The sequence below is a fragment of the Nomascus leucogenys genome, chromosome 10 (genome assembly GCF_006542625.1).
Source record: "Nomascus leucogenys isolate Asia chromosome 10, Asia_NLE_v1, whole genome shotgun sequence".
Classification (NCBI taxonomy): Eukaryota; Metazoa; Chordata; class Mammalia; order Primates; family Hylobatidae; genus Nomascus; species Nomascus leucogenys.
In genome coordinates this window covers 40,622,899-40,650,415 of record NC_044390.1, presented here as the reverse complement: position 1 = coordinate 40,650,415, position 27,517 = coordinate 40,622,899, and the positions used below count along the sequence as shown (strand labels likewise).

The window sequence follows — 27,517 nt, the reverse complement described above, 5'->3', positions numbered from 1 at the left end:
CTCATTTAGAGATGTTAATGTAGATTACTGTCCTGTCATTCTGCTCCACGCATTATAAGCTTCCTATCCATTTTTCACCTAATGGTCTTCGCATCCATTGCTATCACCACGAAAATCCATGATTTTGTAAAATTAGAGTGTAGTTTTCAAATTCTATCATTCATTTGACCTTTCTTTTGTTTTGTTTTGTTTTTTGTTTTGAGACGGAGTCTCGCTCTGTAGCCCAGGCTGGAGTGCAGTGGCGCGATCTCGGCTCACTGCAGGCTCCGCCTCCCAGGTTCAAGCCATTCTCCTGCCTCAGCCTCCTGAGTAGCTGGGACTACAGGCTCCCGCCACCACGCCTGGCTAATTTTTTGTATTTTCAGTAGAGATGGGGTTTCAATGTGTTAGCCAGGATAGTCTCGATCTCCTGACCTCGTGATCCACCTGCCTCGGCCTCCCAAAGTGCTCGGATTACAGGCGTGAGCCACCACGCCTGGCCTCCTTTGACCTTTTAACCAGTTAGAATTCTCTAATAATAAACAACTTTCCTTCACCAACTTTTGGTTGTCTTGAAATACAGTTTGTAAAGGATAGGCAAGGTAAATATTCCATTCTTTTCCTTTATTTGTTAATAATGCTCTAGTATGTTCCATAACTAATCAATGCATTTGGTTCAGAAAAAAAAAAAAGCTCAAAGGTTGGAGTGGTCATGATAAAAGGACATAGGAGAGAATTTAAGGGGATTGCCTCAAAATGCTAAATTGCCAATTTAGCATTTTTAAAAAACTACAACGAAGTAATTTAAAAAATTAATGGGGCTTTATAATACAGGTGATTTTTAATTTCCAAAGTTTCATGTTATCCTTTGTCAATTTTTAATATTGACTGGGGCCAGAGAATGTTGATTGTAGATTTTTTTTTTTTGAGACAGGGTCTTGCTCTGTTACTCAAGCTAGAATGCAGTGGTACAATCACATCTCACTGAAGCCTCAACTCTTGGGTTCAAATGATCCTCCCACCTCAGCCTCCCGAGTAGCTAGGACTACAGGCATGCACCACTATGCCCAGCTAATTTTTAAAGTTTTTTGGTAGAGACAGGGTCTCACCATGTTGCCCAGGCTGGTCTCGAACTTCTGGCCTCAAGCAATCGTCCTTACTTGGCCTCCCAAAGTGCTGGATTTACAGGCATGGGCCACCTCACCTGGTCTAGGATATCTGTCTTTTAATGAACAAACTGGAAAGAAATTCTTTACTTTCAATATTTTAACGAGAATAAGATATCTCAACTTCAATGAAGGTTAAATGTTGGTGGAAGGCATTTCTATATTCATTATGCCCATAGCCTTTAGTATGAATTATCTAAAAAGAAATATTAAGTATGATAATAAAAGAAAGTTTAGTGGCTTAAAACAACAACCATTTTATTATATCTCATGTTTTTGTAGGTCAGAAATTTGGGCAGGGGCTCAGCTGGTCAATTCTTCCATTCTACATGGCATCAGTTCAGGTTACCAAGTCACTCACTGGCATTTAGCTGGTGGCTGGTCTGGTGGATCCAAAATTTCACTCAAATGTCTGGTATCTTGGTGGATGTCAAGAAGACAGGGTTCAGCAGGTGCCTCTCCCTCTCTACGTAGTTTCAGGGCCTCTTCATGTGGTCTCTTCAGCAAAGTGCCAGACTTTGTAACAAGACAGTTCTCTAATTTCATGAGATGAAGTAACCCTACCAGTAAAGTCTGAGTCAAGAAACCAGCACAGCAGTACGTCTACCATATTCTACTGGGCGAAGCAGTCAGAGTCTGCCTGTATACGACAGAGGGATGTAAATTCCACCTCTTGATTGAAAGAGTGTCAAATTGCTGCACTCTTATATGACCATGTCATAAATTTAAAAATTATAACACAGAACAGTTAAGCGTCTTGTCCAGTATGACACAAAGTGATGGGATAGGGATGACGGTAAATGTCTTTCTCATTCTTGTAACAGGATTAGTTTTTAGAACAAATGTGCTGAAGTTTCAGGTTTGAGTGATGATGGAATACAATACATTATCACACTCTTTTAATGGTATAAAACCTCTAATGCCAAGTCAGTTGCATGTATGGAGCAAAAGTACTACATTCATAGAATGTTCTATAACACAGAAGTTGAAAAGGTTTTCTTAGATTTTTACATTATGAATTTTCAGATGATGAGTAAGGTGTGAATGTTGCCTAAAGGCCTTCTTACATTCTTTACATTCATAGGGTTTCTCACCAGAATGAATTCTCAGATGTTGAATAAGGGATGAATTAAGTCTAAAGGCCTTCCTACATTCCTTACACTCAAAGGGTTTTTCGCCAGTATGAATGCTCTGATGTAGAGTAAGTTTTTGGCGCAATCTAAAGGCCTTGCCACATTCCTTACATTTATAAGGTTTGTCACCAATATGAATACTCTGATGCTGTGTGAGTTGTGAAAGTAGTCTGAAGGCCTTCCCGCATTCCTTACAGTCATAGGGCTTAACACCAATATGAATACTCTGATGTGAAATAAGTTGTGAGTAGCGACTAAAGGCTTTCCAGCATTCCTTACATTCGTAAGGTTTTTCACCAGTATGAATTCTGTGATGGAGAATAAGATGATAACCACGGCTAAAGGTCTTTCCACATTCCTTACATTCATAGGGTTTCTCACCAGTATGAATTCTCTGATGGAGTGTTAGTTGTTGTCGCACTCTAAAGGCCTTCCCGCATTCCTTACATTCATAGGGTTTCTCACCAGTATGAAGTTTGTGATGTACTCTAAGACCAGAGCCACACAAAAACGCCTTCCCACATTCTTTGCATTCATAGAGCCTGTCAGCACTATTAAGCTTCTGATGCCGAGTGAGGTGTGCGTACTGTCTAAAGGCCTTTCCACACTCTTTACACACATAGGGTTTCTCACCAGTATGAATCCTCTGATGCAGAGTAAGTTGTCCTCGTACCCTAAAAGCCTTCCCACATTCTTTACATTCATAGGGCTTCTCACCAATATGCATTTTCTGATGTACTCTAAGATCTGCACCACATATGAAAGCTTCCCCACATTCCTTACATTCATAGAGTTTTTCACCAGAATGAAGTCTCTGATGTCGAGTAAGGTGTGCAGTCTGTCTGAAGGCCATCCCACATTCCTTACATTCATAGGGTTTTTCACCAGTATGAATTCTGTGATGAAAAGTAAGCTGTTGACGCACTCTGAACGCCTTCCCACATTCCTTACATTCATAGGGTTTATCGACAAAATGAAGTCTCTGATGTGGAGTAACAGATGTGCATTTCTGGTAAGAGGACGCCTTTTCAGATGGCATTTTCACACTACTGAAGTATCCTTCTTGAGGTCTCTCCTGTCCTTCAATTTTTCCTGTGGATTCCCAATCATTTTTTAAAATGAGACCCTTAAGGCCATGGTTTTTAATTCTTTCCATTATCTTCCACTGGGATAAATTTATTTCATAAATGTCATTTTCTAAAGATAACTTCTTGGTCTCATACCTGGTCTCCAAATCTAAAATAAAACAAGAAAGCAAACACATGCTGTTTTCTTTTACTAAAAGAAGCAACATTTCTAATGTAGAAATAAAAGACAACAAAAGTAATCCTCAACCAAACTCTAAAATATTGTTATACAATTTGGAAAGAAAAAAAAAAAAGCCAAAGGGAACATCAGGAAAAATGAGAGTTCGTACAAAATAACAAGACTGGTGATTAAGTAAACATTTTAAGTCAGTGGTTCTCATATTGAGGTGTGGATCAGAATCACCACATAGCTTGTTACTAACACTGAGGTTTAGACACCACCCAAACCACCTGGATCAGACTCTGCATTCCTGGAAGGATATTTAATATTCTCTACATGATAATTCTGATGAAGATGAGAGGTTGAGAATCTACACTTAAATTTTTTTCATCTTTCTTCATTCTTAGAATCCAGTCAAGCTCACTGTGGTTAAGAAGGCCTCTGCTTACCTACATCATATGATCTGAAACCAGTGTCCCCTTTACTGCTCCCTGAAAAGGCCTCCTTGCAGACCTCACACGTCCTAACTTACTTCCATCTCTTAGGACCCTGCACAGTCTGTTCTGTCTCCCACAAATCTCCTGATTGGGCTCTTTGCATGGCTGGCTCCTTTCATCCTGAGATCTTAGATTAAAAGTCATTTCCTTTATGGTTGACCCTATTGATAGTACCTAAATCCATGTTGATATTCTCCATTCCTTGCCTTTATAACAGCTCTCAATTTAAAAATTATATATTTATTAACTTCTCCAATTGTTATACTGCCTATTCTTACCTATAAACCTCCTCAAGGACAGAAACAATCCCTAGTTAACTCTACATTAAGTAATAAATGCTAAGCATATAATAGGTTTTACTCATTTAATTCCCATAGCTACATACTTGTTCTAAATGTATCTCTCTGCCTCTAGTCTCTCATGCCTTACTACAATGATTAAATATTCTCTTTATTCATCCAGGGTAGCCCAGCTAAATACAAGAATGGAAATAGGTGGCTGTATATTCCTATGCATCCGCCACTGCTTATGCCCTTACCTATGCAGTGCACTGCCCATTTGCCCCTTCACATAGCTATGGGTAACTTTTTCTTTGTCTGTACACCGCAGCAAAGGTATTGAGGAGTTCTACCTACTCAATCTCCCCTTCAACTTATTCTATTACTCATTCATTTGACAAATGTTCAACTGGTTTTGTTCTTTCCTCCCATTGCTCAGGTTTTCTCCTTTCCATTCCCTCAGAGTCAAGGCCATTCCTGTTTTTTTAGGTAATGTGCATCAGTGATTTTGCAGACAGGAAAACACGTCTATTATCTTATTGAAGTTCTTATGAAATTCATGGCACAAAAAAGATAGGATATGCTTGTAACTCAGAAATGTGGAAAAAAGTAATGTTCATGTTCAAATGTTGCAGTCATCTGAATGTGAAGGACTTGCTAACAAAAGTCATGTTAGATGTAGGCCAGAGGACGGCAAGCCAGCAACAGGAACAGCCAGAGGAAAATCTACATGTTGAATGAGTTGTGTATGAGAGAGAAACAGGATGAGGTTTTCGATTATGACAAGGTGGTCTCTATTAAAAAGCTGAAATCTAGACACACAACTAGGAGTTAGCAAAAAAAAAAGGTTGAAATTATATAGACATTTTCTACTAAAACTGGAAATTAATAACAAAATTAAAAGAAACAAAAGTAAAATCTACCTGAAAATTCAAGTCTATATTAAATAACTCTTAGGTCAATAGGAAAATAAGATCTGAAACAATATTTTTGGTTTTTGCTTGGTTGTTTGTTTTTTGAGAGAGTCTCACTCTGCCACCCAGGCTGGAGTGCAGTGGTGTGACCTCAGCTCACTGCAGCCTCTGCCTCCTGGGTTCAAGCGATTCTCCTGCCTCAGCCTCCCGAGTAGCTGGGATTATAGGCATGTGCCACCATGCCTGGCTATTTTTTTTTTTTTTTTGTATTTTTAGTAGAGACAGGGTTTCACCATGTTGGCCAGGCTAGTCTCAAACTCCTGACCTCAAGTGATCCTCCCACCTCTGCCTTCCAAAGTGCTAGGATTACAGGCATGAGCCAGGCCACTTGGCTGTATTTTTGTTTTTTTGAAAATAATGGGAGGCCAGATGTGGTGGCTCACACCTGTAATCCCAGCACTTGAGGAGGCCAAGGCAGGAGGATTTCTTCAGCCCAGGAGTTCAAAACCAGTCAGGGCAACATGGCAAGACTTCATCTCTAAAAAAAAATAAATTGGCCGGGTGCAGTGGCTCACACATATAATCCCAGCACTTTGGGAGGCCGAGATGGGCGGATCACGAGGTCAGGAGATTGAGACCATCCTGGCTAACACGGTGAAACCCCATCTCTACTAAAAATACACACACACACACACAAATTAGCTGGGTGTGGTGGCAGGCGCCTGTAGTCCCAGCTACTTGGGAGGCTGAGGCAGGAGAATGACGTGAACCTGGCAGGCGAAGCTTGCAGTGAGCTGAGATTGCGCCACTGCACTCCAGCCTGGGTGAAAGAGTGAGACTCCATCTCAAAAAAAAATACACAAATAAATAAAGTAATTAAAAAATTAGCTGGGCATGGTAGTGTGTGCTATAGTCCCAGCTACTTGGGAGACTAAGGTAGGAGAAGTGCTCGAGCCCAGGAGGTCAAGGCTGCAGTGAGCTCTCTCTATCCCACTGCACTCTAGCTTGGGTGACAGAGCAAGACTCTTTCTTTAAAAAAAAAAAAAAAAAAAAATTAAGCCTACATTTTGAAAACCTGCATATAAGTATCTATAAAACATAACCATAGTGCTTATAAGAAAATTTACAAACTAAAATACAGCAATAAAAGTGAAAAACATCATTAAAAGTCTCACTCAAAAAAGAAAATAAAGCTGAAGCAAAGCAGAAGAAAAATATTAACCGATATAAAAGCAGAATTAATTAGAATACAGAAATAGAAGTAATAAAACATAAACCAATTTTTTTATTTTTGAGATGGAGTTGTGCTCTTGTTGCCCAGGCTGCAGTGCAGTGGCACGATCTTGGATCGCTGCAACCTCTGCCTCCCAGGTTCAAGCGATCCTCCTGCCTCAGCCTCCCGAGTAGCTGGGATTACAGGCACACGCCACCACGCCCAGCTAATTTTTTGTATTTTTACTAGAGACGGGTTTCATCATGTTGGCCAGGCTGGTCTCAAACTCCTGACCTCAGGTGATCCACCGCCTTGGCCTCCTTCAAAGTGCAGGGATTACAGGCGTGAGCCACCACGCCTGGCCTCATAAACCAATTTTTAATCAACAAAATGTAAACCATGGTTAAGATAATGAAAACGGCAAGAAAGCACAGACATAGAAATAAGAAAGAACAAACTGAAAATGATCATGAATACAGAGGACAGATGACTATGCTAATAAATGGATAATTTGTCGTTTTTTTTTTTTGAGACGGAGTCTCACTCTGTCACCCAGGCTAGAGTGCAGTGGCGTAATCTTGGCTTACTGCAACCTGCACCTCCACCCGCTGGCCCCCCGCCATGCCCCACCACCTTCAAGCGATTCTCCTGCCTCAGCCTCCCAAGTAGCTGGGATTACAAGCACACGCCACCACACCCGGCTAAATTTTGTATTTTTAGTAGAGACGGGATTTCACCATCTTGGCCAGGCTGGTCTTGAACTCCTGACCTTGTGATCCACCCGCCTTAGACTCCCAAAGTGCTGGGATTACAGGCATGAGCCATCGTGCCCAGCCTAAAATGGATAATTTTTTAGAAAAATATAATTTATCAAAACTGATCATGGAAGAGATAGATGTTAATAAAATGTTTATATAGATCGATTCCCATAGAGCAAATAGAGAATGTGATCAGACTTACCATCCCTTTTCCCAAGAATAAAGCTTTACAAAACTTATTTAAGCTTTAAAGACAGGCTATCAAAATTCTTTTTCAACTAAGAAGAATCAGGACTTCCAAACTGTTTTCATAAAGTGATACTGATATAAAGATCGCTAACAAAAAGAAAACTACACACCAATTTTCTGAACACTGAAGAAAAAATTCTAAATATCTAATAAAACAGCACATTGAAAGACCCAAGGGGTGTTTATTACAAGAATGTTTTAGGCCGGGCGCAGTGGCTCACACCTGTAATCCCAACACTTTGGGAGGCCAAGGTGGGTGGATCACGAGGTCAGGAGTTCAAGACCTGCCTGGCCAATATTGTGAAACCCTGTCTCTATTAAAAATACAAAAGTTAGCAGGGTGTGGTGGCGCATGCTTGTAGTCCCAGCTACTTGGGAGGCTGAGGTAGAAGAATCACTTGAACCCAGGAGGCAGAAGTTGCAATGAGCCAAGATCACACCACTGCACTCCAGCCTGGGCAACAAGAGCAAAACTCCATCTCAAAAAAAAAAAAAAAGAATGTTTCAATGGTTCAACATGGGGAAATCTATTAAGACAATTCAATATACCATCAGAGTGAAGGATAAAAAAAAATCACACAATCAATTCCATAGATGCTGAAAAGGTAACTAAAAAAAGACTAGAACTGTTCCTGAATTTGTTTTCCCAAGAAACAGCGTCTCCCTCTGTCACCAAGGCTGGAGTGCAGTGGTGCAATCACAGCTCACTGCTGCCTCTAACTCATGGGCTCAAGCAATCCTCCCGCTTCATGTTCCTGATTTTTTTTAAAAAAGCTCAGTGAAACAGTAATGATACTTCCCTAAATGATAAAGTATATATTATCTTACGAAAAAGGCAGCTTGCCTAACATTACCACTATTATTAATGATGTAGTATTAGAGTTATTAGTCAACATAATTAAAAAATCAGAAAACAATATCAGAGGTAGAAGAATTAGAGGTAAAACTCTATTTCCAAAGGATATGCCTGTCTAATTGGAAAACTCAAAGGTTTAAGTATTATAAATGGTAACAAAATTTAGAAAGGTAGCAGGATATAAAATCAAAATACAAACAACAATATCCTTTGAATATACATTTAACAATAAAATATGAGGGGAAAGATCTCATTCATAATACTTAAAAAAATTGAAAATATATGGATAACCTTTATGAGGAAAACTTCGAAACACTCACGAAGTATTTAGCATTGGGTACATTGAAGAAATTATACACCAAATCACAAGGAAGAGATTCCTGCATAGAAGCTAAGGGTGCCCCACCAAGGGTGGTCACACTAAGAAGTTGCTGAGCAAGAAGCAGGTGTGGAGACAGTGGCAAAACACAGGGTAACTGCTGTGTTCAAAGTGGTCAGATAAACTTAACCCTCAGGTTACCTCTCCAAGGCCAGACAGCAACTACTACTGTTTACCTCCAGAGGAGGCAACAGACAAGAGGTTAGGGTATCAGAGACAGGTCAGTGGCTGGTCATGTCCTGGGGATACAGCCACAGTCGCAGGCCCAGGTGACAAAGCACCCCACCTCACAAGAGGCAACTGTGTTTGTTCCAAACAAATCTAGGCGCGTTTCACTTTTTTCCTGAAAGTATCTAATTTAATTTAATAAATGTTAAATAAATTCATGAGTGTAAACTCACGAATAACAATGAGAAAACAACTGATTCTATGAAAACAAAATTGAACATTTTGGAAAACTGGTGATAAATACAGATTGCTAAAAATCTCAGTTGTCGAAAATTAAGTGTGGGAAATACAATAGTAAAAAATGAAAGAAAACATAACAAGACATATTCTGTACTCATACTGCAAGTTTGGTTCCTATTCTACTTTAAAAATAAATAAAACTGGAAATAATAGACTTCATATTATGTGTGTGATTTAGATGAAAAATGAAATACAGTGAGACAATGGAAAGGAAGACTTGGACACTATCAAAAATACTGGCAAACAGACATACATTTGAATGTTCTAAGTTAAAATAATACTTTTATGGTATGTACATAAAATATACGACCCATTTTTTTATGACTAACAGACCTATTACCAGTCCTAAATCTGTTGGATCAAAGCATTTCTAGTCTATTAAACACTTCTGATGAGAATGTAGAAAAGTCCTTTCTTTGATCAGGTAAAAATATATAAATATAAAAAATCATAAATGTGATTCCTCTTTGCAGAGAACCACCTTTAATTAAACAGAAAATGTCATATAAATTACTTAGACTTACTCTATTTAGGCACTGTATCAACCATCTTACTTTGTTGATACAAGAAGTTCTGGGATATAGAAGATTTGGTTCCAGGGAAGTCCTATTTGCATTTCAACACAGGGATAATGTACAAAGATCTGAAAATAGTAAAACCCGACATCTAAGGAACTGTACTTCGGAGAATCAATTTTAATCACATCCTGAATAAGCCCATACTGAATGCTAATAATATTCCATTGATGCTCTCACATTCTATCGATCTTCTTTCTTATTTCACTGAGAAAACAGCAACAGAAGAATATGCTGTCTTCTCTCCACCATCCTGAGCAACCTACCTGCACGCATAACTACACTGTTTTCCCTTTTATTCCCCCTTACTCACTGGATCCTCTCCCACTCCAGTCTCGAGGACACTGCTCCCACAATTATGCCCTTTCTCTATTGCACTGATTTCCTCCACTGATAGAATCATTCCCATGAGCACACAAACATGTCCTAATGTCATAAAATACACTGCTTTTTAACCCATATCCCCAGTGTAACTGCCAACCCTATTTCCCAGCTTCATACATAATTCCTCCAAAGAGTTGTCTTATACTCATTCTCGTTACTGCCTCACCAACCCCTCTCTCATCAAGTAACTCCACTCGGGCTTTCATCCTGACTCCACTGAAAATCTTTCTTGACAAGCTTACCAGGATACTCCATCTTGCTAGAACCTGGGGTCAATTCTCAGTCCTCATTCTCTACTCCCTCCATGGTGAAACATTTCCTTTATTTTTATTTTATCTCAATGGCTGCTCCTTCTTTATCTCTTTAGTTGTCCTCTTTCTCTCTTTTAAAGGTCTACAAAGTGGAGTAACCCATGAGTCAGTTCTCAGGCCACTTCTCCTTATCTGCTTTATTTTACCTGCCTGCCTTCCCTAGTTGGTCACATCCAGACCCATGAATGTAAATTCCAACCATAAAGACAGCCAAACATAAACCAGGCTGTAATCGCTCCGAGTTCTGGGTGTACATATTCAACTGCCTACGTGACATCTCAAACTGGACAGATAATAATCATCTCAAACTTAAAATATCTTAAACAGAAACTCTTAGTGTCAACTTTCCAACTTGCTCTTCCTATCTTCCTCGCTTCAGTAAATCTGCTTCTATTCACCCAGCTGTTTCAGCCAACACCTATTCCTTCTCCTTTTATATCACTCCTTCCCACTTAGTTCACTTATAATCCTATCAGCATGTTCTTTTGACAGCGCTTTCATACACATCATGAGCCTAACAGCTTCTTACTACTTCCTAACAATGCCATTCTTATCCAAACCACCACCCTGTCTAACTCAACAACTGAAACTGCCTCAGTATTGGTGCTTCCTGCTTTTGCACTCAACTGGAGAAATCATTTTAGAATATAAGCAACCTGTGGCTTTCAATTTCTCTTAGTGATTACATTACCGGGTCCTTGCCTAACTCTGATCTCAACTTCTTACTTTCCCTTTCCCTGCTCTGACCATAATGGCCCTCTTTGTTATTCCTCAGACTTGCAAGGCTAACGCCCCACTCAGACCTTTTCTATCAGCTCATAAGGCTCTTTTCCCAGAAAATGACATGTCTTGAGCCCTTACTTCATGTCTCTTCTCAAATATCACCTCAAGAAAGTCATTTGTCCACTTTTCTGAAGGCATGTTATTTATACTTTAATCAAACTTTCTTAAAGGAAGAATAGAAAAGAAAGAAAAAAAAATACATGGTCTTGTTTAAGATGTCTAACTCTGAGCCAACAGTTATTATTTTGGCTAAATGCTTCCTGACTAAATGGATATTTTCTTATTCACTTGGAATCTCTGCATTACATTTTGAGTATTAATAATTGTAAATGTCATTTAATTACCTGAATGTGAATTTTAAAATAGATTAGGGGGCCGTGCATGGTGGCTCATGCCTGTAATCCCAGCACTTTGGGAGGCCGAGGTGGGCGGATCACGAGGTCAGGAGATCGAGACCATCCTGGCTAACACGGTGAAATCCCATCTCTACTAAAAATACAAAAAAATTAGCCGGGCGTGGTGGCGGGCGCCTGTAGTTCCAGCTACTTGGGAGGCTGAGGCAAGAGAATGGCGTGAACCCAGGAAGCGGAGCTTGAAGTGAGCTGAGATCGTGCCACTGCACTCCAGCCTGGGCGACAGAGCGAGACTCCGTCTCAAAACAAAAAACAATAACGACAACAAAAAAAATTATCCAGGCATGGTGGCGGGCACCTGTAATCCCAGCTGCTCAGGAGACCGAGTCAGGAGAATCGCTTGAACCTGGGAGGCAGAGGTTGCACTGAGCTGAAATCATGCCACTGCACTCCAGCCTGGGGAACAGAGTGAGACTCCGTCTCAAAAAAAGAAAAAAAGGGCGGGGCACAGTGGCTCACACCTGTAATCCCAGCACTTTGGGAGGCTGAGGTGGGTGGATCACGAGGTCAGGAGTTCAAGACCAGCCTGGCCAAGATGGTGAAACCCCATCTCTACAAAAAATTAGCCGGGCGTAGTGGCACACGCCCATAATCCCAGCTACTCCGGAGGCTGAGGCAGAGAATTGCTTAAACCTGGAGGGGCAGAGGTTGCAGTTAGCCAAGATCACGCCACTGTACTCCAGCCTGGGCGACAGAGCAAGACTCCATCGTAAAAAAAAACAAAAAAAACAAAAAAAACAAAAAAAACAAAAAAAACAAAAAACCTTTTGAAACAAGAGCTACAAAGAGAGATGAAAACAGCACAGACAAGGTAAACAAAAGATCATGAGATCATTCTCTCTAGAGTCTATTATATTCATGTTTCTTCTTAATGTGAAGATAGATAGATACATAGAAAAAGCAAATAAGAATGATACTCTGTGAACTAGGAGCTATCTTCTAGAATAATTCATATGAAACTTTAGTTGCTGATAAAACATATATGATTATCATGTCAAGCATATCATTTTTGTAGTCTTTTATTTCCCTTTAATAATTTATGAGAAAAGTTGTGGGAAAAAAGACTTCTCTGATAACTAAAATAGTCTTCCCAGCACACATCTCCATCCCCTTACTCTGCTTACTTTTCTTCATAGCACTGTCATTACCTGACATTGTATTTCCTATTTATTTATAGTTATTATGTTTCTCTTATTACAAGGTAAATTTTGTGGGGATGGAAACTTGATTGGTTGTTTACCACTGCACTGATAGTGTCTATGACAGTGCCCAGCTCCAAGGCCACCTATCTATTTATTAAAGACCGAAGTAAAAGTCCTAAACCCCGACAGACTGAAGGACCCTCTTTTGGCTAAAGACCCCCAAACTTTAAGTTCCTAGTCATGGCACATGGCAGGACAGAAGGCTGGTCATGACCCATTTGCTTCCAATCCCTTTCACCTTTCTGATCATTAGATTTTCTCAAAAGTCAGCTAGAGAAAATAAAAGGCTGAAAGACCCTTTTGCTTACTTCATCGGAACACTCTCCTACCACTCCACACTCCTGTTTTTATGGTTCCAACATGACAGCTATTCCAGTCCATAGCTTCTTCTTGATAAACGACTTCCAGCCTTGGACTGGTTTTGACTGGTCTCCCAGGGATACACAGATCATGGACTTGTGTCCTACATTTACCCTTTTAATGCATAGGTCCTACTTATAATGCATTTAAATGTTAAATATTTACCCTAAAGTGGCCATAGGACTTATGTTAACCTAATATTCATGTGCACAGTCTCTTTCCTGAGTATTCATAGCTCCTCCTGTAGCCTGTTGAATATGTATACTTGGCTAACATTCAGCATACATTTCTGTCTTACCCTCTCCCTCCCTCGAAATGCCCGTCTCTGGGCAGAAGCCTAGGCTACACTTCCCCATCTGTCAGAATAACCACCTTGCAGGCTGCAATCCTTTATGAAAAACGAAGCTCTGCTTTCCAAATGTATGAACTTTGTCATTCTTCAGCTGACACTATAAACGCAAAAGAGAGGCTGGCCACAGTGGCTCACATCTGTAATCTCAGCACTTTGGGAGGCTGAGGCGAGCAGATAACCTGAGGTCAGGAGTTCAAGACCAGCCTGGCCAACATGGCAAAACTCCATCGCTACTAACATGGTGAAACCCCGTCTCTACTAAAAATACAAAATTAGCCGGGCGTGGTGGCACGTGCCTGTAAACCTAGCTACTCAGGAGGCTGAGGCAGGAGAATTGCCTGAACCCAGGAGGCAGAGGTTGCAGCGAGCCGAGATCGTGCCATTGCATTCCAGCCTGGGCAACAAGAGCGAAACTGCATCTCAGGGAAAAAAAAAAAAAAAATGCAAAGGAGGAAAGCAACTGAATCAAAATATACAATGGGTGTCAACAGTGAGCCAAAGAGAGCACCACCTTACCCCTTAGCTCCATTAAGGAGGAGGAAAACTAGAGAGAACAACAATAAAAAAGAAGAGTGGTAAATGGGACAAAGAAGTGCTTCTTTTAGTATCCCCCAGCTAAGACCTTAATTTGCTCCCTATGTCGCAGACCTTTCCTCCTTGGGCCACAGACCTTTCAAGAGGGCTTTCTAAACAACATAAGGATGTGCCTCTTCCCCAGTGATCTGGGGTTCCCTGTGGTGATGGCTTCTTCCTGCCCAACTAGCCCTCACCTGGATATTGTCTTCTTCCTTTCCTCACAACTTTCCAAGGCTCTTTTCCTTGCTCCAATAAGGAAATCACATCTGGTTTAGAAATGAAGCATCCTGCTTAGAAGAAAAGGAATATAAGGTACATGAAAATAAAAAATAAATCAAAATTACTTTGATTCAGTCTTGGTTAAAGTATATGTCAAAACAGTAATTAATAAGGCAAAACAAATAAGTGAAAGATGTTTTAAAAACATTTACATTAAGGTTACACAATAAATAGAGACTAGAGAGGGAATGAAAAAATCTTTTTAAAACTTATATTCATATAAGTGTTTCTTCTTCAGAGGCAATAGTGGTTGAGATGACAGACTGCTGGGTGCAAATCCTGCCTGAACCACATCCTAGTTGTGTGACCTTGGGCAAGTTACTTCTATGCTACTTTTTCCTTCCCTATAAAATAGGGATAATCATAGTACCTATCTTATATGATTATTGTTAAGATTATACTAATATATGTCTGTATCTAAACATTGCCTAGAGTATCTACCAAACACTATTTATATTTCATTAGCTATTGGTTATTGTTATTTTGCTGAGAGGAAAAATAAGTTTCCCGGGACATGTATTATTATTTCTTGGATATTCAAACAATGTTAAATTAAATGTAAAGTTCTTGGATTTTAACAGCTTTACTGCAATATAATTTATATAACATAAAACCTACCTGTTTTAAGTGTACAATTCAATGATTTTTAGTAAATTTACAGAGTTGTGCAAACATCACCATAATCCAAACTTAGAATATTTCCATCATCCCCCAAATATCCCTGCTGGTCACTGGCAGTCAATCCTCATTCCTACTCCCAGCCCCAGACAACCACTGATCTTCTTTTTGTCTCTATAGATTTGCCTTTTCTGGGCATTTCATATAAATAGAATCATATAATATGTAATCTTTTGCATCTGACTTCTTCCACTTAGCATAGTGTTTTTGATATTCTTGCATGCTATAACATGTATCAGTAGTTTGTTCCTTCAATGAATATTCTATTCTATGACTATGCCACATTTTATTTATCCATTTATTTAGATACTGTGAATAATGCTGCTGTGAATACTTATACATCTTTGTATAGACACATGTTTTTATTTCTCTTGAGTAAACATTTAGGAGAAGAATTACAGGGTCATATCTATAGTATCTTACATTCCCACTGCAATGTATGAGGGTTCTAGTTTTTCCATATACTCACTAATAATTATTTTGTCTTTTGACTAATAATTGTATATATTTATAGGCTACAATGTGATGTTTTGATACATGTCATTGTGGAATTAGCAAATCAGGGTAATTAGCATATCCATCACCTCAAATATTTATCATTTCTTTTCTTTGTAGTGAGGACATTAAAAATACTCTCTTGTAGCTATTTTGGAATATACAATATACAATACATTATTATTAACTATACTCATCTTGCTGTGCAATAAAACACATGAACACAATTCTTAGATTTTTAATTTTCAATCATAAAAGTAGGTAAAATTGAATATGTTTATTAATGAAAGGAATGAGTTCTCTTGAATTGTAAATAAATGCTGTTGATCCATTTTACCACTACATAAATCATATGTGTTATTTTGATAGAGCAAATTCAATAAACAGGATCTAGCTATTTCCCTTACAAATATACCAACAAGCAACAACACATCTAAAGCAATTCTGATTTCAAACACAAAGTGAAACTGGTTTTCTTTGACACTGGTGAGGCTACAAATCACAAAGATCTCAAATCCAGCCCCTTCATTATTAAGGAAGGCCCAAGGGCTACTTAAGGATGGGGAAGGTGAATGTGCTTAATGAAGGTGCTCACTTCCAATGAAATAAAGCTCAAAGTGTTCCCTTTAGAAAGTGGAGCAAAAATTAAGATAGCTTCCTAAAAGATACTCTTGAAATTTCCACAGGAAAAGGCTGACTTACAGAGAACAGAGTCTAAATTCCTAGAAGCAGATAACCTTACCCAGTGAGACCAAGTTGCTGTAGTTCTCCAACATCACATCTCTGTACAAGTCCTTCTGTTCCAAGTCCAGGTATTCCCACTCTTCTGGAGAGAAGTCTATGGATACATCACTGAACATCACTGATCGCTGAAATGACAAACCACACATTATAAATGAAATGGAAGAAAATGTATTTTAAGATAGAAGGAGAAAAGAGGGAAGAGATATTGCAGGAAGTGGATCATATGGCAAGAAAACAGGCTTGGGCTGGAAGCCTGCAACACAGTGAGTCAGGAAATGAGTGTGCCTGAGGCAGAGTGCCTGGGTTCCTGAAGGATCCTGTTGCTACAGACATAGACTCTTATACTCTGGCAAATCTTAATAATCTAGATATGCCTGGGAAAGAAAAAAAAATCAGTTTTCCAATTAAATGAAATACTGTATATAAGCCTTTGCCTACTATGTCTCCCTCATAAATTCCCAAGGAAGGTGAGTTCTTCCACCGCTTTCTTCTTAAAGAACAGATTTTTTTTTAAAGTCTCCCTCCCTACAATACCTTTATCTTAGAAAAGGATCTAAATGCAATTAGAGAATGTCTTCTAAGTTTATCCTAGAAGCAGATCATATCATAGGCATTTTTCTAATTATGACTGTTGAAAATTGGTTGTATAGGCTGGGCGCAGTGGCTCACACCTGTAATCCCATCACTTTGACAGGCCGAGGTGGGAGGATCACCTGAGGTCGGGAGTTCGAGACCAGCCTCACCAACAGGAGAACCCTTGTCTCTACTAAAAATACAAAATTAGTTGGGCCTGGTGGCACACGCCTGTAATCCTAGCTACTCAGGAGGCTAAGGCAAGAGAATCGCTTGAACCCCGGAGGCAGAGGTTGTGGTGAGCTGAGATCACGCCATTGCACTCCAGCCTGGCCAACAAGAACAAAACTCCATCTCAAAAAAAAAAAAAAAAAGGTTATATAACAGTCTATACAATGCATATATGAGATTTAATCATTCTTCTATACTTAGATATTTTGGTTGGACAAAACCTTAAGATCCTCCTCAATTCTGGGAGTCAACGTGACTACTTAAGTACCTGGAGTACCTTCTCACATGCTATCACTTTCCATCCCTCACTGTATGCCTTCCTAGTTCCTGAGTTAAAGGATATTGATACAGCATAATCCAGAATCACAAAGATGTCATTCTAGACCAGCACATCCTGTTCAACCAAAAATGGAATCTTGTTCCTGAGTGTAACTCAGGAATTCCAAGAGAAGATCTCAGATCTCTCTGTAAGACCTAGCCACACCCCCTGCTCAGTCCTAAAAGCCTCACAGAGCATGAGATCTTATGATATACTGAGGCTGAGGCCAACTAACAGCAACTCTTACCTTTTTGTTTTTTAACTTTTTTTTTTTTTTTTTTTTTTGAGACGGAGTCTCTCTCTGTCACCCAGGCTGGAGTACAGTGGCACATCCATAGCTTCACTGCAGCCTCAAATTCCTGGGCTCAAGCAATCCTCCATGTCAACCTCTGAATAGGTGGGACTACAGGTGCAAGCCACCATGCCCAGCCACGACCCTTATCTTACGTACTTGGAAAACTCAAAGTTCAGTGTTCCTATGAGTGGCTAAATGGGCCCATGGTCAAATATTTAAGAGATTTCATTTTTCCTCCATCGCAGCTTTTAGCAGAAGAGTGAGCAAATATAGGAGATGCTGAATAATTTGTTCAACAAATACAAGAACAATGACTAGAATAAAAAGTGTTCATAGGACAAGCATTGTGTTTCACCCGCCACTGGATTTGGAAGAACTGAAAGAAGGTTCTTGGATGGAGCTCTGATAGTTAGGAAGTTTCAGAATAAAAAAATGGTCACAGAACCTTAACATGATAGTATTCCCAGAAGGAGAAAAAAACTTACAAGGGCCATGGTATAGAAATTCAAGAACTGGTCAGTCCTCCTTGGGGTTTACTTGCCAGGAGAAGCACGGAGTCCACAGAGGCTGATCTAGGGAGAGGAAAACAAGGCCATGAGATCAGATGGACCTCAGAAATCCCCAAATGACTTGAGTTACTATGACCTTTCCCCTCTCTTCTGATCTCTCCACCACAGCTCCTCCAACACACACGCGCACACACACACATAGGCAGAGAGAGAGAGAGAGAAATTTGAGGGAGTCTGGATGAGTCTAATCCCTTGCTAATTCCAGGGCTGATAAGGGGCTGTATCATCTAATCCACAGTCTTCCTCCTTCAAAGTTTCATAGGCCTGTTTAGATTCACCAGACACAAAGAGAGAAATTCATAAAGACCAAGCCTAGCGGCCATTACCACCACAAAACTGCTGCACTGGCAGCCCTGCTTGCAGCCAGAACAACTTTCAAAATCCCCTGGGCTCATCACTCTCTCTTTCCAGTCAGAATCGGAATCATCCACATTGTTTTCTGGAATGAATTCATTTGCCATTCTCTTTCTTACAACCTAGGCTGAACAGGCATGGATTCATGCTCTTGGTCATTTGACAGTAACAAATGTCTATTCATCAAGAATTCCTGTACGTTGGGTGTTATATATGTATATGTGTGTGTGTGTGTATATTTTTGTTGTTGTTGTTGTTTGTTCTTGTTTTTGTTTTTGTTTTTTTGAGATGGAGTCTTGCTCTTATTGCCCAGGTTGGAGTGCAGTGGCACGATCTTGGCTCACTGCAACCTCCACCCTCCCAGGTCCAAGCGATTCTTCTGCCTCAGCCTCCCAAGTAGCTGGGACTACAGGCGTCTGCCACCACACCCAACTAATTTTTGTATTTTTAGTAGAGACAGGGTTTTACCATGTTGGTCAGGCTGGTCTCTAACTCCTGACCTCAGATGATCCACCTGCCTTGGCCTCCCATAGTGCTGGGATTATAGGCGTGAGCCATCTTGCCCAGCCCAAGTGGTTTTATTTCTCTTCATGTGAATTTCTGATCCATTGCATGGATAGAATAATTATTGTGCTAAAGAGCAATCCTGAGGATATAGTTAATGTATATAAAACAGGCTGGGTGCAGTGGCTCACATCTGTGCCGAGATTGCACCATTGCACTCCAGCCTGGGAAACAGAGCAAGACTCCATCAAAAAAAAAAAAAAAAAAAAAAAAAAGAAATAAAATCACTTGTAGCAATGCAGTTTATGAGTAGCAAAGCTGCATTTGGAATCATTTATCTAACCAGAGTCAGCTTTCCTTCAACTCTAGCTCTTGTCTCTGAAACCCAGAATTTCTATTCCAGTGAGAGAAAACTGGCATGCATGATTCACGAAAAAATAAAATAAAATAAAAATAACACATTAGCTCACGAACAAGTATCTGAGTACCGATACCCATATTAGCAAGCATGAGAGGAAATGAACATTCTAACCAGTATACTGCAGACTGCATAGATTTTAAAGTATGTACATGCAGCATTTAAACCATGCATACTCTTTGATTCAGAAATTATACTTCGGGGATTAAAAAAATTGTACAGGCCGGGCACGGTGGCTCATGCTTGTAATCCCAGCACTTTGGGAGGCCGAGGCGGGCGGATCACGAGGTCAGGAGATCGAGACCATGGTGAAACCCCGTCTCTACTAAAAATACAAAAAATTAGCCGGGCGTGGTGGCGGGCGCCTGTAGTCCCAGCTACTCGGAGAGGCTGAGGCAGGAAAATGGTGTGAACCCGGGAGGTGGAGCTTGCAGTGAGCCGAGATTGCGCCACTGCACTCCAGCCTGGGTGACAGAGCCAGACTCCGTCTCAAAAAAAAAAAAAAAAAAATTGTACATATGATCAAAGGTATGCGTAAGAGTATGTTGACCTTGTTCATAATGGAAAAAAGCTGCAAAGAACCTAAATGTCCTTCAATAGAAAACAGATTAAATAATCCTGGCTAACATGGTGAAACCCTGTCTCTACTAAAAATACAAAAAATTAGCTGGGCATGGTGGCAGGTGCCTGTAAGCCCAGCTACTCGGGAGGCTGAGGCAGGAGAATGGCGTGAACCCAGGAGGTGGAGCTTGCAGTGAGCCGGGATCATGCCACTGCACTCCAGTCTGGGCAACAGAGCAAGACACCGTCTCAAAAAAAATTTTTTTAATTTTTTAAAAAAATTTTGATTTTTGATTATTTTATGCTTTATGATTATTAAATAAATCATAAAGCATCCATAGAGTAAAACAAACTGTTGCCATTTAAAAAATGATGATGTAGCTCTTTAACTGGAAATATGGAAATATGTTCAGTACAGTTTGTCGAGTGAAGAGTGCAGTAACAAAGAGTTGTGAGTAGTATGATCCTGTTAAGGTACAGCAAAAACAGATGTGAGAGAAAGAGAGACAGAGAGTGTGTGTGCGCGTGTATGTGTGTGTATTAATCTCTAAGTGCTAAGTTTTAGAAAATATACAAGGACATATAAAATATTCAAGATATATAATCTCTTAGAAAAGTAAAATGAACATTATGAGGACATCTGTAAAGTATACATACAAATCAGCACAAAGAAACACTGACAGGCATCAATAGATAGTGATCTTGATTTTCTTTTTGCTTACATTTATTTCATAATTCTACATGACCATATATACCTTTTTTTTTTTTTTTTTTTTGAGACGGCTCTGTCACCTAGGCTGGAGTGCAGTGGCGCGATCTCGGCTTACTGCAAGCTCCACCTCCCGGGTTCACGCCATTCTCCTGTCGCAGCCTCCCAAGTAGCTGGGACTACAGGTGCCTGCCACCATGCCCGGCTAATTTTTCGTATTTTTAGTAGAGGCGGGGTTTCACCATGTTAGCCAGGATGGTCTCGATCTCCTGACCTCGTGATCCACCCGCCTCGGCCTCCCAAAGTGCTGGGATTGCAGGCATAAGCCACCGTGCCCGGCCGAGCATAAACACTTGAAATATATATTTTAACTTTCCATAGTGGAAAACATTCTTTAAATAGGTTAAAGAGATAGTTTTTAAAGTAGTTATCCCTTGAACTTGGAGAAAAAAACTCAATATCCTAAACGCAGCTGCTATGTTTTTACTGGTTTTGTTGATTTCAGCTCCCAAAATCGGAACCGACTCTATGATGTCTAAGTGTGTTCATGTATGTCGGAGTTCTGCCTATATAAACATGGCTAAACATCTTCAATTAATGCCTTGTTTCACTGCTGCTACTTCTCATGACTTCTTGACCAGACTTTTGTTTTGTTTCTGAAAGAGTTGTTTTAGCCATGAGGTCCTCCTAGGAGCTGCTGAATCTTCTTGTCCTGTTCATTTGCATCAACATCATGAGAATAAAAACGATAAGGCACATGTCTATTACATAAAATCCATTACCCCATAGGAACCCCATGAGTTTGGTATTATTTGGTCGTGACCTGACAATGCTTGCTATAATCAGCTGTCTCCTTCCCATGACCTCTCAAGCCATGCCACCTGACTTCTTCAATCACCTTTACCTCACCTATCTCAGTCTTGTTCTTGCACAGGCTTATCTACCTTGAAAGATAACAAACAACCTAAGGATACTAACCATGTCATTTTGGTCACTGTATTTCCCCCAAGGACTGGCACAGGATCTGGCATATTGTGAGTACTTTATAAATGTCTCATAATTCAACCCAGAAATTCCACTTTTAGGAATTTATCATTAGGAAATATTTGTAAAAGTATACAAAGATGTATTGAAACAGAATTCATCAAAGAATAATTTATTGGCCAGGCACAGTGGCTCATGCCTGTAACCAATGCTTTGGGAGGCCGAGGTGGGCAGATCACTTGAGGTCAGCAGTTCAAGACTAGCCTGGCCAACATGATGAAACTCCATCTCTACTAATAATACAAAAATTAGCTGGGCGTGGTGGCAGACACCTGTAATCCCAGCTACTTGGGAGGCTGAGGCAGGAGAATCACTTGAACCTGGGAGGCGGAGGTTGCAGTAAGCCGAGATTGCACCACTGCACTTCAGCCTGGGCAACAGAGTGAGATTCCATCTCAAAAAAAAAAGAATAATTTACGACAACCTGAAATCAAATACCTAACAGTAGGCAACAAGTTGAATAAATGACGTCCCACTATATTATAGCATATTATGCAATTATTAATGATGGCATTGGTCCATATTAATTAAAGAAGGAAGATATTCATGATAAATTACTAGCTATGGGAGTCAGACTAAAAGAATGTACAATGTTGAGAGGTAGCAGACTCTCAGTTATTAAAAATACAGGCTTTGTTATCAAGATTCAGGATATGAACAGAGCTCTGAGAATTATTAACTGTGAGAATTTGGATGCATTAATTTTCAGTGTCTCAAGTTTCCTCAGAGATAAATTAAGGAATCAACAGTACCTACCTTATAGGGTTATTGTGAAGGTTAAGAACATAATACGTAAAGCACTTAAAATGGCTTACTATAAGCACTAAATTCAGTGAAAAACATTACATACCCCCATTCCATTATTTTAAAAATTATCTTCAACAATTTTCAATTTAAAAATTTGGTATTTGCTGATAAATTATCTTTAACAATTTCAATAGTAGTCTCTTTCTCTAAAAACTTCTTGAGATTTTTCAGCATTGCTCTTAAAACATTGATAAATGTTAGAACTAGGCTTGAAAATGTAATTCTATTTTTTTTTTTTTTTTTTTTTTGAGACGGAATCTTGCTCTGTCACCAGGCTGGAATGCAGTGGCACGATCTCGGCTCACTGCAACCTCTGCCTCCTGGGTTCAAGCAATTCCCCTGCCTCAGCCTCCCAAGTAACTGGGACTGCAGGAGCATGCCACCACACCCAGCTAATTTTTTGTATTTTAGTACAGACAGGGTTTCACCATGTTGGCCAGGATGGTCTCGATCTCCTGACCTCATGATCTGCCCGCCTTGGCCTCCCAAAGTGTTGGAATTATAGGGATGAGCCACCGCGCCTGGCCTATGTAATTCTTCTTAATAATGTTATCAAAAAAGGATTCACAGAAATCGAAAAGTAGAGCAAGGCCCCTGTTACTTTCCATCCCTAGTAGCTCCAAAGGGACACCATTCCATATCATAAAACCAGCTCAAGAATTTTGCTTTGATAAGGTATCACATTAAAAACTTTTTTTTTTTTTTTTTGAGACAGAGTTTTGCTCCTGTTGCCCGGGCTGGCGTGCAATGGCACGATCTTGGCTCACTGCAACCTCCACCTCCTGGGTTCAAGTGGTTCTCCTGCCTCAGCCTCCCAAGTAGCTGGGATTACAGGCATGCGCCACCATGCCTGGCTAATTTTGTATTTTTAGTAGAGACGGTTTCACCATGTTAGTCAGGCTGGTCTGGAACTCTTGACCTCAGGTGATCCGCCCGCCTTGGCCTCCCAAAGTGCTGGAATTATAGGCGTGAGCCACCAGGCCCAACCTCTTTTTCCTTTTTCAAACAAAGTGTTGGAGAGTCTTTGTCTCCTTAAATGATCAATTGTTGTGATTCTATTTTGGAAAACAAACACGTGCACAAGTGCACAGAAAAAAATGGGAAAACAAACATTAGAATAGTTAATATTTATTCTGGATGGTGAGACTATGGGCAACTTAAATTTTATTCTTATAGAGTGAAGATGACTGGGTGGTAGGAGATGGAAAAAATCTGTTCTGAATAGTACTAAATATAGTTGGCAGCTTAAACTAGGACTTTCTTTTTTTTTTTGGAGACAAGAGTCTCACTCTGTCACCCAGGCTGGAGTGTAATGGCAGGATCTCAGCTCACTGCAACCTCTGCCTCATGGGTTCAAGCAATTCTTCTGCCTCAGCCTCCCAAGTAGCTGGGATTACAGGCACACACCACCATGCCCAGCTAATTTTTGTATTTTTAGTAGAGACGGGGTTTCACCATATTGGCCAGATTGGTCTCAAACTCCTGACCTCAGGTGATCCGCCCACCTCAGCCTCCCAAAGTGTTGAGATTACAGGCGTGAGCCACTGCACCCAGCCAATTAAACTATTTTCATACAAATAAAATTAAAAACACAGTTGTGAAGAGGGAATATCTTTTAGTTGTTAAGAAAATTGTGATTCTAGGCCGGGCGCGGTGGCTCATGCCTGTAATCCCAGCACTTTGGGAGGCCGAGGCAGGTGGATCACGAGGTCAGGAGATCGAGACCATCCTGGCTAACACGGTGAAACCCCGTCTCTACTAAAAATACGAAAAATTAGCCGGGCGAGGTGGCGGGCGCCTGTAGTCCCAGCTGCTTGGAAGGCTGAGGCAGGAGAATGGCATGAACCCCGGGAGGCAGAGCCTGCAGTGAGCCGAAATCGCGCCACTGCACTCCAGCCCGGGTGGCAGAGCGAGACTCCGTCTCAAAAAAAAGAAAATTGTGATTCTATAAGCCTGCGACATAAGTGGGTTTTGGGAAAATAAACGACAGTGTGGCACAAATAAGTAACACCCATCATCAGTTCTTTAACTATTCTTCATCAAAACAATGGGCTATTTTCACTATCAAGATTCTTCTATGAATGAACACAATCAAGCAACATTCCTAAATTCAGTAAAAGTACACCAAAGCAGACAGAACAGTGTGGTAAACAACAGTTTATCTTTTTTCTCCACTAAGAAACTAGTTTTATATTATGCATAATCCTTGCAAAATGTTTTATAAATCTCTAGCTTATTAAAAGGGATTCATACATGATTAAAGGTTTTGTGAGTCATCTTGTTCAAAACTATTGCTTAGACAACATCGATCACAAGCTGTTTTTTCCTTCTCATAATTAACAGTATTTATTAATGGCAAAAAGCTGCATCACATGGAGTGTGGCTTATTTAATCATTTCCTACTATTAGACACTAATTTTGTGTCTAACATTGAAAAACATTCTCAAAGGTTACAGACTTTGATTCTAGGCCAGTAGATCTGAATCTTAATGGGTCATGTTTGATAATCTCATTAAATTACATATTTTCTCCCCATAAAAGTGGCATTTTAACAGATCTCTATAACAATTTTATGTACAATTTCAAAGAGTGTCTGGTCCCCTGAAAGCCTCAAATGAATTCAGATTACTTCTGGTTAAGAATTTCTGTTCTACGGCCAGGCATGGTGGCTCATGCCTGTAATCCCAGCACTTTGGGAGGCCGAGGCGGGCGGATCACCTGAGGTCGGGAGTTCAAGACCAGCCTGACCAACATGCAGAAACCCCGTCTCTACTAAAAATACAAGATTAGCCGGGCGTGGTGGCACATGCCTGTAATCCCAGCTACTAGGGTGGCTGAGGCAGGAGAATCACTTGAACCTGGGAGGCAGAGGTTGTGGTGAGCTGGGATCATGCCATCGCACTCCAGCCTGGGCAACAAGAGCGAAATTCCATCTCAAAAAAAAAAAAAAAAAAAGAATTCCTGTTCTAGGCTGGGTGTGTTGGCTCATGCCTGTCATTCCAGCACTTTGGGAGGCCGAGGCGGGCAGATCACTTGAGGCCAGGAATTTGAGACCAGCCTGGCCAACATGGTAAAACTCGGTCTTTACTAAAAATGCAAAAATTAGCCGGTGTGGTGGCACAGGCCTGTAATCCCAGCTACTTGAGAGGCTGAGGTATAAGAATCGCTGGAACCACGTAGAGGGAGGTTGCAGGGAGCCGAGATTGTGCCACTGCACTCCAACCTGGGTGACAGTGCAAGACCCTGTCTCAAAAAAAAAAAAAAAAAAAAAAAAAAAAGAATTCCTGTTTTAGACTATTTAAGCATCTGGCTCATTTATTTTTTTACTAGGAAATACTCATCACAATTGGCTTAGTATTTTCATTTTCCCCCCATCTATAGAAGGCTGATGTAGAATTGCCCCAAATCAAAACTTAAGAATACATAGCTAATGTTTATTAAGTACTAACGAGGTCTCAGGAACTGTTCTAAGAGCTTTACACATAGTAATTAAAAGAAGGCCCACAGAAGTAATGAAAAACATCTACCAAATGGGTATGTGCATACAGGCTCTCGGGAGGGGACCTAGGTATCAGCTCAGTGGACAGGACATTTATGGAGAACGAAACAAATATTCTCATGTCCTAAGAAGTAAGAATGCATTTCACAGAAGAAAGCAGAAACACCTACTCGCCTCGACCTTGACTTAAACAGGCAACACCAATTCATTCCTCCTCCCCCTCAGACGCCTTTTCTTAAAGAGTTGGGCAGGACTGGCTAAGAAGGGAACCAGGCTTTTCTTGCAGCCCAGCCTCGCATGGTTAAATTAGGGCACAATGGCCCCACTGCCCACCCACACATAACCGGAGTAACATAAGGGAGAGGGCGTTATTAACTCTTTCCAGTATCAAAGAAAGGCCAGGGTCATGGATGCCCGGGGCTAGAACTGGAGTTCACAATAGCTTCCTGGAAGCAATGCTGTGGTTCTGAAACCTGCAGCTGGACTCTTCAGAGCTGTGAGTGCACGTGCATGGGTCCGGGTCCGCGGGGAGTCCCTTCCAGGAGCAAGCCTGGGTGAGAGCGGGGGCTCGTTCAGTTCTAATATTCCTATCCCAAGGTCGGGTCTGGGCCTTGTTTCGCTGTTGCCCAGGCTGGAGAGTAGTGGTGCTATCATAGCTCACTGCAGCCTCGACCTAGGCTCAAGCCATCCTCCCGCCTCAGCCTCTCAAGTAGCTGGGACCACAGGAGCACGCCACCACACCCGGCTCATTTTTTAAATTTCTGGTACAGATGGGAGTTTCGCTTTGCTGCCCAGGCTGATCTCGAACTCCTGGCTTCCAGCGATCCTCCCGCCTCGCTCTCCCAGAGCTCTGGGATTACAGATATGAGCCACCTGGTCCGGCCTAGTCTGCGCCTTTCTGCTGGGAGTCTTCTCTGGCGCGCAGAAACTGACCAAGGACCATTTCTCTGCAGCTGGGCCCCATGTGGGCAAAGGATGCTGGGGTCAGTCACGCACTCCACGGCCACAACAACCTTCGCTCATACAATAGTCTCTGCACCCAAGTCAGCCGCACAGACGCCGTCACGTCCCAGCCCCAGCCCCGTCACGCCCACGACACACACACCCGGGCCTGAGGCGCGGGCTCCCGCCCCTCTGCGATACTGCGGTGGCCCCGCTTACCTCTCCTTACCCCCTGGGCCGCAGTGCTTTTCCTACGGATTACCAGGACCGACGCTCCGGGCCAGGACTGCTCACTCGGGGCGCGAACCCGAGGTACAGCGATGCCCGAACGGAGGGAGCCGCTGCGGGGTCAGGCCACAATTCCCGGGGCCTAACGGGCTGCGCGCGGAGGCTGCTGGGAGG

At 41.1% G+C, this 27,517-nt stretch overlaps 1 protein-coding gene across 2 annotated transcripts; it reads right to left on the bottom strand.

The window, feature by feature from the left end:
• Positions 1 to 1,381: 1,381 nt before the first annotated feature.
• On the bottom strand, positions 1,382 to 27,517 carry ZFP82 (ZFP82 zinc finger protein). 2 transcript variants are annotated; one of them, XM_004089183.3, is made up of 5 exons: positions 27,335 to 27,517; positions 18,194 to 18,280; positions 16,289 to 16,415; positions 14,289 to 14,381; positions 1,382 to 3,514 (listed from the first exon to the last, which is right to left on the bottom strand). In XM_004089183.3, exons 2-5 carry the CDS (start codon positions 18,200 to 18,202, stop codon positions 2,145 to 2,147), a joined length of 1,599 nt encoding a protein of 532 aa, XP_004089231.1. In that variant the 5' UTR covers positions 18,203 to 18,280; positions 27,335 to 27,517; the 3' UTR covers positions 1,382 to 2,144. The 2 variants fall into 2 exon arrangements, with proteins under 2 accessions (XP_004089231.1, XP_012355401.1); XM_012499947.2 differs by having other exon boundaries at positions 1,383 to 3,514; positions 14,289 to 14,384; positions 27,335 to 27,487.

What these genes read in the sequence shown, in the direction of transcription:
- ZFP82 (XM_012499947.2), bottom strand. An exon ending in CAGCAACTTGGTCTCACTGG is followed by an intron (nt 14,385 to 16,288) that starts GTAAGGTTATCT and finishes TTTTCTTCTAAG; the next exon opens with CAGGATGCTTCATTTCTAAA. An exon ending in AGGAAGAAGACAATATCCAG is followed by an intron (nt 3,515 to 14,288) that starts GTGAGGGCTAGT and finishes GTTTTATTTTAG; the next exon opens with ATTTGGAGACCAGGTATGAG.